General features: G+C 47.6%; 1 protein-coding gene across 1 annotated transcript; it reads left to right on the top strand.

Moving 5' to 3' along the window:
- Nucleotides 1-1,509: 1,509 nt before the first annotated feature.
- On the top strand, nucleotides 1,510-2,706 carry LOC142258112 (THAP domain-containing protein 5-like). Its single transcript, XM_075330578.1, has one exon. It carries the CDS (start codon nucleotides 1,510-1,512, stop codon nucleotides 2,704-2,706), a length of 1,197 nt encoding a protein of 398 aa, XP_075186693.1.
- The last annotated feature ends 12,944 nt before the right edge of the window (nucleotides 2,707-15,650 follow it).

Below are 15,650 nucleotides of genomic sequence, written 5' to 3'. Positions count from 1 at the left end.
GCATCAGGCCCTGGGGTTGGTGATGTCACGCGTCTATCAGATACCAGACATCACCAACCCAGTCAGTAAGAAATAAAAAATAGACAACAAAAAAAGTTTTATTTGAAACATTCCCTCTTTCACCAATTTATTTACCAGAACAATCAATTCCAGGTCCAGTGTAATCCAATAAGGGGGTCCCACGGCGATCCATACCATAGTCACTGTCCCAGTCTATGAAAAACAGAATGTTCCACCTTGGCTGGGAGAGTAATGCAGTGACCTGAGCGAACATCAATAGCCCAGGTCACTGCAGGGGATGCCGAGCGCTGCTGTCAGGATAGATGAGACCATTACCTGCAGTGATGATCTCCTGCACTACTGATGTCAGCGCTGTCACTGCCTTATATGCCCGGCGCGTTCTCAGCAGTATCGCGAGAGCCCTTGACGTCACCGCTAGTGACAGTCTCGGTCCGCGGGCATAGACGGCAGTGACAGCGGTGACGTCAGGAGGCAGGAGATAGTTACCGCATGTAATGACCTCATCTCACCTCCTGACAGCAGCGCTCGGCATCCCCACGGCTGCGCGCACTGCTGTGTGTTAGTGTCTGCCTGTGCTGAAGGGTTACAAGCTGCTTACACTGCGTGCAGCCGCAGGGCCGGAGCAGGACACAGACTGCATGGGCACCTGGAGGTCATACGGAAGAGTTTGTGCGGCGTCCAGGGAGTGTGACATTGTGTTTACTCTGCTCCGCTTCCTCTTCCTGACATAATGATATTACTTCCTGCAAAACCGCAGGCAGCGATGAGCATTACCGCAGGTAAACCGCGGCTATACCGAGGGTATACCGCACTGCATTTGCTACCTGCGGTATACCCCCGGAATCTTGCGATTACATTACAGTGAATGGAGTGAAATACCGGGGGTATTCCGCAGGTACCTGCCGAAAAGAAGTGACATGCTCATTTTCTCAAAGTTTCTCCAGAAAATCTTCAGACAGAATTTTCTTGAGAAAAAAACGCAGATTGCGCACAGGTATTTTTTTTCTCCATAGGTATTGCTGGGAAATGTCTGCAGAAAGATTTCAAACATTTCTCAAGAAATTTCTTCAGCAAAACCGCGGGTAAAAACGCCTAGTGCGCACAGGGCCTTATTTGCATGTCACATACGGATATGTAGACATATTTATTTTTTTTACATTTAATTGCCGGGTCACATGATCCAATATGAACAATTAGAAACATATGTCTTCTATAGTCACACATTTTATATATATGTACCGTACTTTATTAGTTTTAAATTGATTTTGTCTTTATCTATTTATATCTATGCTCCATTTTTTTCTGTTTCCAGATATCATCAACAATCTTTAGGTATCACTAGCAACATTTTTCCATAATCTGGTAAGTACAAACGGACGACATGTCATGTATAAAGATTTCATGTACATTTTACAACCACATGTACAATAACATCGCAAAAATCTATTTTGTTTTATAGGTTTTTGTCCATATTCTTAGAAAATCACCATGCCTTGCTGCATTGTTAATCAGTGTTTCAACACAAGTGGACGCACGGGACCAAAAAAAGATATAAAGTTACACAAATTTCCCAATGATATTGACAGAATCATTGCATGGTTGAATCAAACCGGAGAACAGTTCATTGACATTCAGGCATTTGCAAGTACAATTCTGTCTAGCGGGAAAAACAGTAAATATGCCATATGTTCAGAACACTTTACTCCTGACAGTTATGATTACCGCGGTTCAATAAAATTTTTGAAGAAAAATGCCATACCAACCTTATTTCCCACGGTCATTAAGGGAGAAAAAATTGTTGAAGAAAGTTCACATAAAGATAAAAACAGGGGCCGGAAGAGATTCTTTACTCAGTTGTCTAGCCAAGGGTCGATTACTGCAGTAGCACAAGAAGAAGAAGTATCCAATCCCAGATTTAGAAACTGCAGCACTCAAACAGACAGCACCTTGCTAAATTCAAAAGTTATGTTTGAGCCTGTTGTCGATTTTTCAGCAAACCATCTATCAGCTTTACAGTGCCCTCCAAGTACTTCGACACCCATTGCAAAAAAAGACCTGTTACTTTCAGCATCATTACTGGAATTGTCATCTCCCTTAAAGAAAAAACCAATGAGAACCGTACTCTTTGAAAATGATGGAGCAGAATGTTTGGAAAATCTAAATATTTTATCTCCAGTCTCTGGAGTACCCAACACAGTCCCTGTAAGTCAGAATACTTCTTTTGAAGAATCAATGGAACCTATACCATTACAAGATCCTGACTATGTACCACATCTCACTAGTTTGGAGGAATCAGACCTTTGTATCAGTGAATCTCTTCTCCCAGATTCGTACCATGTTCCACCTGTGACAGTGAGAAATGTAACCGAGGAAGAGGTTGTTGAAGATAGGAAATTGTTGGTTTTTGAATCCTGCCTAGACAATCTAATTAGGAAGGTTAAATGTCAACATGATCCTATGTGTAAATCAACAGTTTCTTCATTTAAAAAGTATATCGAAGGGTCATTTTGTAAAATTATTGGCAGATGCTTCCAGGGTCATAAATTTACCATTTTTGAAAGCCAGCCAAAAATAGGAAAGTTAGCTACTGGAAATGTGTTAATTGCTGCTTCAATCTTGTTTAGTGGCCTAAATTTTCAAAAAGTAAAAGTTTTTCAATCTGCTTGGATTTGTTTCCATTTCTGAAGCCACATACTATCGGTACCAGAGTATGTTTCTGTTTCCTGCAATTGATCATGCTTGGACAAAAGAAAAGGAAGAATTTAAACAAAAAAAAATACAACATCCACTGTGTGTATCTGGTGATGGGCAATGTGATAGCCCCGGTCACAATGCCAAATATTGCATTTATACAATTATGGATATTATCACCGATAAAATAATGGACTTTGAGGTAGTGCAACGCAGTCAATGTTCTTCCTCTGTCGCTATGGAGAAATTTGGATTTCAAAAAGTATTAGATCGACTAATTTCATCAGGATACAAAATAAAAATTTTTGCCTCTGACAGACATGTTGGCATAAGGAAAAAGATGCGTGAAGACTTCCCACAGATCAATCACCAATTTGACATATGGCATTATGCCAAATCATTAAAGAAAAAACTCACTACTGCAAGCCATGGAAGTCTATGCAAAGGCATTATACCCTGGATTGAGAAGATTGTGTTACACTTCTGGTGGTGTGTAACTACGTGTGAACAAAAAGAACAAATTTTTCGAGAAAAATGGCTTTCACTTCTCCATCACATTACTAATCAGCATGAGTGGGATGGTGAAGTATACCGTAAATGTGGACATGTTCCCATAGAAATGGGAGATGAAGAGATATTTTGGCTTATCAATGGTACACCACCATTTAATAACATTGAGCGGATTGTCAGTAATGACAAAATGTTGAAAGACATCCCGCATTTGGTTCTAAACTGTCATACTGGGCAATTAGAAAATTTCCACAGCATGGCCCTTAAATATAGAACAAAAAGGATCCATTTTGGAATTGATGCCATGGAAGCTCGCACGAAATTAGCAGCCTTGTCACATAACAAAAATGTAGGACGAGAGCAGGCGGTGGTGAGATTTGAAAGAAAAAACACTGAAAGCAAAGGAACCAAAAGAACAAAACTTGTAGCTCCAAAGTCACAGGGGCGATGGGTGATAAAAAACGTGTATGAAAAGGTGGATGTTTACTTTCTCCATGAAATCTGCGTTACTGTTTTGAAAATTTGTAAGGGTCAGAAGATTTCGGAGTGGACCTCAAGAGCACCATCCCTACCTCCAAACCTGTCAAATAGGGAACGTCCCATTAAAGAGGACATCAAGAGACAAAAAATCAGCCGCTTTACATCAAGTGGAAACCTTAACGTTTAATTCTTTCAAGAAAAAAAATGTTTTTTACTCAATGTAAATGAGTTTGGTGGGCTTAATTTTTTCAGATTTGATACGGATTTTTTTTAGTTTGTTTACTCTACATATATAAGTATTTGATCAATAAAAAAAAAAGTTTCTCAATATTTTGTTCTATATCCTTTATTAACAATGACAGAGTTCAAACGTTTTCTGTAAGTCTTCACAAGGTTGGCACACACTGTTGGTGGTATGTTGGCACATTCCTTTTTGCACATCTCATGTAGAGCTGTGATGTTTTTGGCCTGTCACTGGGCAACACGGACCTTCAACTCCCACCAAAGGGCTTCTATGAGGTGGAGATCTGTAGACTGGGTAGGCCACTACCAGACAATATGCTTCTTACGAAGCAGCACCTTCATTTCACTGGCGGTGTGCTTGGGTTCATTATCATGCCAGTCACTTTCATCTTCAATGCCCTTGCTGATGGGAGGAGGCTTGCAATGAAAACCTCACAATACATGGCACAATTCATACTTTCATATACACGGATCACTCGTCATGGTACCTTTGCAGAGAATCGGCTTCAAAACATGATGATGACACCACCATGCTTCACAGTTGGTATGTTGTTATTTGTTTGCAAGTAGGCATTCTGTCTACTAATCAAAACACGACCAGTTGTGTTTCTACAAAAGAGTTCATACTTGATTTTCCATCAGTCCAAAGCACATTCTCCAAACCCTTTTCTGGACAATCGTAATGCTCTATAGAAAATTGCAGATGGTCATGGACATGGACTTGATTAAGCAGGGGAACACGTCTGGCAATGCAGGATCTGAGTCCCTGGCGGCGTAGTGTGTTACTGATGGTAGCCTTTGTTACGGTGGTCCAAAATGTATGCGGGTCTTTCACTAGGTTCCCCATTGTGGTTCTTTAACTTTTGGACACCGTTGTTGTAATCATTTCGACCCATCAGATCTTGAGTGGAGCACCAGAAGAAGGGAGATTATCAGTGGTCATACATACATACATACATACATACATACATACAAGTCTTCTATTTTATTATTATTGCTCCCACAGTAGTTTTCATTTTTCAAAGCTGCTTGCCTATTGCAGATTTAGGCTATGTGCGCACGTGTGCGTAATTCATGCAGTTACGCTGCGCTTTGTAGCGCAGCGTAACTCCATGCGTCCTGCGTCCCCTGCATAATCTCTGGAGATTGTGCTGGTGCCGTGCGCACGTGGCGTCTTAGAGCGCAGGGCTTCGGCTGCTGCCCGACGCGCACGTTTTAAGAAGTGACATGTCACTTCTTCCGTGCGCTTTGCCGGCAGCTCCTGCTCTGTCTACGGCAGGAGCTGCAGTCAGAGCGCATGGAATCTTTTTTTTTTTTTTCTACGGACATTTTCTGCAGCGATTTGAAGCGCACGTGTGCTCTTCAGATCGCTGCAGAAATTTCTGCAGGGCTAGTACGCAACGTGCGCACATAGCCAGAGTCTTCCCAGCATTGTGCAGAGCTACAATTTTGTTTCTTGTGTCCTTAAACAGCTTTTTGGTATTCACCATATATGAATATTGAATATGAATATTGACCATTCACTATATGGTAAAACTCATTTGTTATTAAAAATACAACTCATTGAGCAAGAAAAAATGTTTTGTTTTTTTTTTTTAAAAAAAAAAAAAAAAAAAAAAAGGACATGAGGGTCCCACTCAATTTTTCATATACAGCACAGGAACAGCAGCAGCTGGAGGCTGCAACACTCAGATAACTGCTTCGGCGGGTTATGAATAATCGAAGGGATCCCACGCTTTTATAATAAAAAATAAAAAAAAAATGGCATTGGGTCCACCCCATTTTTCTATAACCAGCTAAGGAACAGCAGACAACTGTGGACTAATATTATTAGGGTGGGAAAGGCCATGGTTATTTGGCCCTTTCCAGCCTAACAATAGCAGCCCGCAGCCGCCCCAGAAGTGGTGCATCTTATAGATGCTCTAATTCTGGCGCTGGACCCAGCTCTTCCCGTTGCCCTGGTGCGGTGGCAATCGGGGTAATAAATGGGGTTGATAACAGCTGTGAATTGCCAGCAGCATCAAGTCCTGGTATTAGTAATGTGTGGGCATCTAGTAGACACCCCCATTACGAATTCCTTTATTTGAAAGTAATACTTTTTATTAGGACAAAAAAACCCCCGATACCATCCCTCGTTGACCAATTTATTAACAAAAATATTCAAATGCTAATGGTTCGCCGTAATCCATTTAGATGTCCCCCGACGTTCTCCAAAGTTGAACCTGAAAAGACATAAAAATAGAAATTAGAACACAATAGACGCCATATTTTCAAATTTAATTCCGTGACATCCATAATCCAGGTCCACCGAGATCCAAATCTGGGGTTGATCCCATAATCCCTGGTACGTTCAATGCAGAACTAAAAGTCCACCATTGCTTGTGAGAGGAGCCTCTCACTTCCACCAGTGACGTCATTGCCCCAGCAGAGAGGCGCACACAGCGCACGCACACACACACATTATACACGCACACACACACATATACACACACACACATATACACACATACATTATACATTATACACACACATACATACATTATACGCACGCACACACACACACACACACACACACATATACACACACACACACATATACACACACACACACATATACACACACACACACACACACACATATACACACACACATATACACATATACACACACACACATATACACACACACACACATACACACACATACATTATACGCACACACACATACACACACACGCATTATACACACACACTATACACACACACATACACACACACACATATACACTATACACACACACATTATACACACACACATTATACACACACACACACACTATACACACACACACACTATACACACACACACACACTATACACACACACACACACACTATACACACACTAAACACACTATACACACACTAAACACACACACACACTACACACACACATTAAACACACACACTATACATACACACACATACACATACACACACACTATACACACACACATTATACACACACACACATTATACACACACACATTATACACACACTTTATACACACACACATTACACACACACATTACACACACACACACACACTATACACACACATACATACATTATACGCACATACACACACACACATTATACACACACATACATACATTATACGCACATACACACACACACACTATACACACACATACATACATTATACGCACATACACACACACACACATTATACACACACACATTATACACACACATACATACACACACATACATACATTATACGCACACACACATACACACACATACACGCACACACATACACACACATACACACACACTATACACACACATACACACACACATTATACACACACACACACATTATACACACACACATTATACACACACACTATACACACATACATACATTATACGCACATACACACACACACATATACACTATACACACACATTATACACACACACACACACATTATACACACACACATTATACACACACTACACACACATTATACACACACACATTATACACACACACACACACACATTATACACACATATTATACACACACATACATACACACACATACATACATTATACACACACATTATACACACACACATATTATACACACACATACATACATTATACACACACACACATTATACACACACATACACACACATACATACATTATACATACACACACATACACGCACACACATACAGACACACACGCACACACACTATACACACACACATATACACACACACACACATATACACACACACACACACATTATCCTCCTCATTATCCTCCTCCTCCATCATCATTATCCTCCATCATCATTATCCTCCTCATTATCATCCTCCTCCATCACTATCCTCCTCCTCCTCCTCCTCCATCATCATCCTCCTCCTCCATCATTATCCTCCTCCTCCATCACTATCCTCCATCATCATTATCCTCCTCCATCATTATCCTCCTCATCATCATTATCCTCCATCATCATTATCCTTCTCATTACCCTCCTCCTCCATCATTATCCTCCTCCATCATCATTATCCTCCTCCTCCTCCATCATCATTATCATTATCCTCCTCCATCATCATTATCCTCATCCTCCATCATCATTATCATCCTCCTCCATCATCATTAGCCTCCTCCATCATCATTAGCCTCCATCATCATTATCCTTCTCATTATCCTCCTCCTTCATTATCCTCCTCCTCCTCCTCCATCATCATCATCCTCCATCATCATTATCATCCTCTTCCTCCTCCTCCTTCAAACATACCTGCAGGACAGTGAGATGAATCCTGCTGGTGGCATTTTCCTTTGGCGTCCCGTTGTCCTTCGCGGCTGCTGTCCTGGCCCGGTGTCCTGACGCGGCACGCCATCGTAGCTCCAGCTGATCGCGTCCTCCGGTCAGCTGTTCGGTCCTGTTCTAATCGCGCGCGCTCCCGCGGTCACAACGTGCTGTGAAGAAACGAGGGCGCATGCGCCGCCCTCTCAGACAGCAAGTTGTGTAATGCGGGGGCTTCAGAAACATGGCGCCGGAGATAAGCGCTATGCGCAGAGGCCCACTCCGGCGCCATGTTTCTGAAGATTAGATATGTACATACAGCCGGAGGGAGGGAGGGAGGAACAGGCTGGAGGGGGGGCGGGGAACTCCTGCATAACCCGCCCGGACATCAGGAGAGAGGGAGGAACAGGCTGGAGGGGGGGCGGGGAACTCCTGCATAACACGCCCGGACATTAGCAGCAGAGGTGCACACGTCAATCAAAAAGTGCACGAAATTTCAAACTTTATAAAGTTGTATTTCGCTGCCTAAACACCCGAGCTGCCCCCTGATGGTATGTACACACTGTGCCTGATAGTGCCAGCACTGCACTGGCTGCAGCTTATACACGAAAATGCTGATGATTGGTTCCCTTTAAACCCTGTATGGCTTACGTCCTCATGCTAGCGTGAGGACGTACTTTGTGGGTGGAGTAAGCGCTCAACTCGCTCTTTTTCCACAGAAGAGAAGCTACTACCTCAGCGTCCGACAGGTGTGTTTGTGCTCCCATGCCTGTGTGTGCCCCTGCACATCCCCACTGCAGCCTGTGCTCCGTGCAGCGCCCCGTCCTCCTTGTGCATTCCCACTGCAGCCTGTGCTCCGTGCAGCGTCTCATCCTCCTCACTCTCCCCCACGGCAGCCTGTGCTCCTCACTCTCCCCCACGGCAGCCTGTCCCCCTGTGGCCTCCCCACGGCAGCCTGTCCCCCTGTGGCCTCCCCACGGCAGCCTGTGCCCCTGTCGCCTCCACACTGCTGCCTATGCCCCTGCGGCCTCCACACTGCTGCCTGTGCCCCCCTGGTATGTCAGAACCCCTAGCAATGTCCTTATATTTCTCCCAGCCCTCCCAAGTGATATATAATCCTCCCAAGTGATATATAATCCTCCCCAGTGATATATAATCCTCCCCAGTGATATATAATCCTCCCCAGTGATATATAATCCTCCCCAGTGATATATAATCCTCCCCAGTGATGTCTAGTCCTCGCAGCCCTCCCCAGTGATGTCTAGTCCTCCCAGCCCTCCCCAGTGATGTCTAGTCCTCCCAGCCCTCCCCAGTGATGTCTAGTCCTCCCAGCCCTCCCCAGTGATGTCTAGTCCTCGCAGCCCTCCCCAGTGATGTCTAGTCCTCGCAGCCCTCCCCAGTGATGTCTAGTCCTCCCAGCCCTCCCCAGTGATGTCTAGTCCTCCCAGCCCTCCCCAGTGATGTCTAGTCCTCGCAGCCCTCCACAGTGATGTCTAGTCCTCCCAGCCCTCCCCAGTGATGTCTAGTCCTCGCAGCCCTCCCCAGTGATGTCTAGTCCTCCCAGCCCTCCCCAGTGATGTCTAGTCCTCCCAGCCCTCCCCAGTGATGTCTAGTCCTCCCAGCCCTCCCCAGTGATGTCTAGTCCTCCCAGCCCTGCCCAGTGATGTCTAGTCCTCCCAGCCCTCCCCAGTGATGTCTAGTCCTCCCAGCCCTCCCCAGTGATGTCTAGTCCTCCCAGCCCTCCCCAGTGATGTCTAGTCCTCCCAGCCCTCCCCAGTGATGTCTAGTCCTCCCAGTCCTCCCCAGTGATGTCTAGTCCTCCCAGCCCTCCACAGTGATGTCTAGTCCTCACAGCCCTCCACAGTGATGTCTAGTCCTCACAGCCCTCCACAGTGATGTCTAGTCCTCCCAGCCCTCCCCAGTGATGTCTAGTCCTCGCAGCCCTCCCCAGTGATGTCTAGTCCTCCCAGCCCTCCCCAGTGATGTCTAGTCTTCCCAGCCCTCCCCAGTGATGTCTAGTCCTCCCAGCCCTCCCCAGTGATGTCTAGTCCTCCCAGCCCTCCCCAGTGATGTCTAGTCCTCCCAGTCCTCCACAGTGATGTCTAGTCCTCCCAGCCCTCCCCAGTGATGTCTAGTCCTCCTAGCCCTCCCCAGTGATGTCTAGTCCTCCCAGCCCTCCCCAGTGATGTCTAGTCCTCCCAGCCCTCCACAGTGATGTCTAGTCCTCCCAGCCCTCCCCAGTGATGTCTAGTCCTCCTAGCCCCCCCCAGTGATGTCTAGACCTCCCAGCCCTCCCCAGTGATGTCTAGTCCTCCCAGCAATGTATATTCCTTCCAGCCCTCCCCAGTGATGTATATGCCCTCAGCATCTCCTGTGATGTATATGCCCTCAGCATCTCCTGTGATGTATATGCCCTCAGCATCTCCTGTGATGTATATGCCCTCAGCATCTCCTGTGATGTATATGCCCTCAGCATCTCCTGTGATGTATATGCCCTCAGCATCTCCTGTGATGTATTTACAGCAGTCCCAGCTGACACAAACGTGGAAAAACAGTTGTGAGAAGCAATAAGATCAATATTGAATAATATAGCCGCACCAAAAACAAGAAGCTTCAGCCGCCATGATGAGTTAATTGTTTGACTAAGTATAGCAGGGTAATTTTAAGTTGATAGTTTTGTGCGGCCCCCGAAGGTTGGTAGAAAATTCCAAATGGCCCTCGGCATTAAAAAGGTTCCCCACCCCTGCCCTAGCGGTTGCCTTGGCGATTTGAAAATCCCATGACTCTCTCACATGACGCTCTCCCAGGACTTCATCACCTTCTTGCTTATCCAGGAACAAAAGGACACCACAGACTTTGGGTGGGAAACCACTAAGCAGTGATGCCAGAGACTCTGGGTGGCGGATGGTAAGGAAGGTGCAACCAGGTTGCAATGTTAAAGGAAATGTGCCTCCCACAAGGGAAGAAATGTTGAAAATGTTAGCATGTAAAAACTGCAGTCTGACCTGTTTGAATTACAGCCCGCGGACATGCCGGATTTAACCAAGGGGGAATGTGACGCCCCTGTGGTAACTAGGTGTCACAAAATAAGGTAACAACAAGGTAACAGCTCGGGTCCTACATGACTGTACCAGTCACTACACACTAGCACACCAGGACATTTACACTCGCTGTACCCGGCTGGGAGCCTCACGTAGCCAGATGACAGGGATGGGCACTGTTAGATGACAGGCAGGCAGCCAACTGGGAGGAAGAGACCAAACCTGGGGGAGGAGAAAGTGACTTGGGGAGTGTGGGTAGTCAGTGAGACAGTCAGAAGAGTTTAGAAAGAGGCAGAAGTTGCGAGTTGAGAAGAGTAAACAGAAAGGTGTCAAGACAGACCACAGACTCTTGAGACACAAGGAAATGAACAAAGAATACACAAAGACCTGAGGAGAAAGAACAGCCACTCAGAGGAGGAAAGTAGCTAGAGAGCGAGAGAGCAAGCTCCAAGGACAGAGGGATCCTGTGGGGTGGACATCCAGGGCTCACAGTACTTTGCATGCATGGGTTGCAGATCCCATAACAGACCAGGACTTCAAGCCATCTGTTAACTCTGCCAGGCGGGTGGGTTTCCAGGACTCATCTGCCACCACTAGGGGACCGGGACATATTCTCTTAAGTTGTCCAAGCTGCCTGCAGCAGGACCCAGACACCAGACGGACCTCCAAGTGCTCCACGCCAGGGAGGACCCACATACACCAGAGTGCACAGGTGGTGAGTGGCACCAGGTTGTCAGGCACAGCCACCAGAGACACGGTCGCACCTGGGATCCAGTACGTCCCCATGGCGTGACTCCAGAGAGTAAAAACCATCAAACTGCCCTCTTTGTCTGGACTGCTTCATTGCCGCGCGCCTCCATGTAAACCCTTCACCTACCCCTGGGGAAAAGCCCTGGTCGCGGAGGGCTCCACCATCCACGCTGCCCCCATCCATCATCCCCAGCGGGAACCCGCAGCAGCGGCCCTACTATCCCTGGCCGCAAACTGCGTGTGGCGTAGTCGGACTTTATTTTTATTTTTGATTTTTCATTTAAAACTATTTGACGGTGCCCCCGGGTCCGGGACCCCTCAAGCCACGGACCGCCCGGATCCGAGCAGCTCGGCTGCCCCGAAGCGCTACAACTCCATATGGCCACCCACGTCTGCCCCAAGACAGCTCCCCAGTGGGAAGCACCTAATTGTGTGTGAGAGGAAATGTGGTGACACTGATGGTTAACCCCCCCTTACCTGAGATGGGCACCACCCCTTTCTCTGAGGTGCAGTACCCTGTGGCGACCAGAGCCTCAGGGGCGCCACATATCCACCGCAAGTCCCAGGGACATAGTACTACCTGCGATGGATATGCGCTAACAATTACTAATTCATTCTCCATATCTCTTGATTTTTCTAATTAGGAAGAGCATTTTATATTGATTAGTGCCTTGCTGCACAGACGTGTCCTTCATCTTCATCTAAGACCCGCAACACACATTCGCCGGGTTGTCTTGGCATGTTTTTTCTCCGGTTGAAATGATTGAAGGGAATTCTGGACTTCTGCTCTAATAATAAAAGAACAATCAAAGTTCAGCTCACCCCTTGAGACCTGCAACACACATCCGTTTTTTTTGTATGTGTGCGGTACTTATTTGCACATACCGGAGACACTGAGACCCATGTTATTTAATGGTAGATGGCACACACACGTAAAATCACACGGAACGTGTGTCCGTGTGGTAAGTACGTGTGTGCGCTTTTCGACACGGACGACATGTCCGTTTTTGGCCGGCAGCATGCAGGCACGGACGCGCTTTAGTCTATGGGTCCGTGCCTGCACGGACCGCACACGGAGTATGTCCGTGTTCAGCACATATCGTCTGTGTCCGTTGTTCATCATAAAATCTGAAACACTTGTTACCAATCTATCAGGTCAATTGATGGCCATTAATTCTGGCGCCAAACATACATTTCCTGTCTCATTTGCACGCCAGACAGCAGCTGGGCACCTGTCCTCTCACTGCAGGGGAACTTTGAGCACAGAGAACAACACAGGTACTGAGCATGGCGCCCAGAATCGATACAGAGAGGCTGATTGGAGAAGTAGAGAGGCATCCAGAGCTGTGGGACACACGTGTTGATGGCTACCATGACAGGTTAATGGTGGAACGAGCATGGATGTCTGTGGCAGAGCTAGTCTACCCTAGGAATGGATGGTCTCAATGTACCCCGGGAAAGAAAAATATAAAGTCAGGGCCAGAAATATTTGGACAGTGACACAAGTTTTGTTATTTTAGCTGTTTACAAAAACATGTTCAGAAATACAATTATAATCTATATATATAATTGCCTTATTCTGTCTGTCTGTCTGTCTGTCTGTCATGCTTCAAAATTGTCCTTCCGGTGACATTGTGTCCTTACGGTGACACAAAGCTGATTGGCCGCTGGGCTCGCCAAGGCCCCGCCCCCCTCACGCAATGCACGCTCGCTCTGGCCCAACTGACACGTAGCTCCGACTCCCAGGTGAGTACACACACACACACACATCACACTCACTCTCACACACACCTCACACATCACATCCACACACTCACAACATCCTGGGATATCGCTTGCTTCTACACCGGCTCCGTCAGGATCCCAGCAGCGCCAGACATAACCTGGCGATGCTGGGATCTTGACGGAGCCCGTGAACGCTGGTAACCATTATACACATCGGGTAACTAAGGTCCCTTAGTTACCCGATGTGTATCATAGTTACCAGTGTACACCGGCTCACACTCACTCTCACACACACATCACACATACATCACATCGCATCCACATACTCACAGCATCCGGAGATATCGCTTGCTTCTCGGCCTCGATACTGTGCTGTGAGCTTCCAGGACCTGCCGGAGGATCACATGGCCAGAAGCATGTGGTATCTCCGGATGTTGTGAGTATGAGCGCGTATGTGCAATATCGTCAGTGTGTGTGTGCGTGAGTGTATGCGATCGGGTGTGTGTGTGGGTGTAGGTGTGTGTGTGAGTGTATGCGATCGGATCTGTGAGTGTCGGCAGAGGAGCACGGTGTGCTGGAGGAGGCTGGGAGGAGAGAGGCTGATGCTGGGGACAGAGAGGCTGATGCTGGGGACAGAGAGGCTGATGCTGGGGACAGAGAGGCTGATGCTGGGGACAGAGAGGCTGATGCTGGGGACAGAGAGGCTGATGCTGGGGACAGAGAGGCTGATGCTGGGGACAGAGAGGCTGATGCTGGGGACAGAGAGGCTGATGCTGTGGACAGAGAGGCTGATGCTGTGGACAGAGAGGCTGATGCTGTGGACAGAGAGGCTGATGCTGTGGACAGAGAGGCTGATGCTGGAGACCGAGAGGCTGATGCTGGAGACAGAGAGGCTGATGCTGGAGACAGAGAGGCTGATGCTGGAGACAGAGAGGCTGATGCTGGGGACAGAGAGGCTGATGCTGGGGACAGAGAGGCTGATGCTGGGATGAGAGAGGCTGATGCTGGGGACAGAGAGGCTGATGCTGGGGACAGAGAGGCTGATGCTGGGGACAGAGAGGCTGATGCTGGGGACAGAGAGGCTGATGCTGGGGACAGAGAGGCTGATGCTGGGGACAGAGAGGCTGATGCTGGGGACAGAGAGGCTGATGCTGGGGACAGAGAGGCTGATGGAGCACATTTGGGAGTGTGCAGCATGGCGGATAGAGCACGTTTGGGAGTGCGCAGCATGGCGGATAGAGCACGTTTGGGAGTGCGCAGCATGGCGAATGGAGCACGTTTGGGAGTGCGCAGGATGGGAGATGGAGCACGTTTGGGAGTGCGCAGCATGGCGGACGGAGCACGTTTGGGAGTGCGCAGCATGGGGGATGCAGCACGATGGGGAGTGCGGAGTATGGCGGATGGAGCACGTTTGGGAGTGCGCAGCATGGCGGATGGAGCACGTTTGAGAGTGCACAGCATGGGAGATGGAGCACGATGGGGGGTGCGCAGCATAGGGGATGGAGCACGATGGGGGGTGCGCAGCATGGGGGATGGAGCACGATGGGGAGTGCGCTGCATGGGGGATGGAGCACGATGGGGAGTGCGCAGCATGGGAGATGGAGCACGATGGGGAGTGCGCAGCATGGCGGATGGAGCACGTTTGGGAGTGCGCAGCATGGGGGATGGAGCACGATGGGGAGTGCGCAGCATGGCGGAAGGAGCACGTTTGGGAGTGCGCAGCATGGCGGAAGGAGCACGTTTGGGAGTGCGCAGCATGGCGGATGGAGCACGTTTGGGAGTGCGCAGCATGGCGGATGGAGCACGTTTGGGAGTGCGCAGGATGGGAGATGGAGCACG

This window comes from Anomaloglossus baeobatrachus, chromosome 12 (genome assembly GCF_048569485.1).
Source record: "Anomaloglossus baeobatrachus isolate aAnoBae1 chromosome 12, aAnoBae1.hap1, whole genome shotgun sequence".
Taxonomy (NCBI): Eukaryota; Metazoa; Chordata; class Amphibia; order Anura; family Aromobatidae; genus Anomaloglossus; species Anomaloglossus baeobatrachus.
The sequence above is the reverse complement of the archived record's forward strand: the minus strand, read 5'-3'. Positions and strand labels throughout refer to the sequence as shown.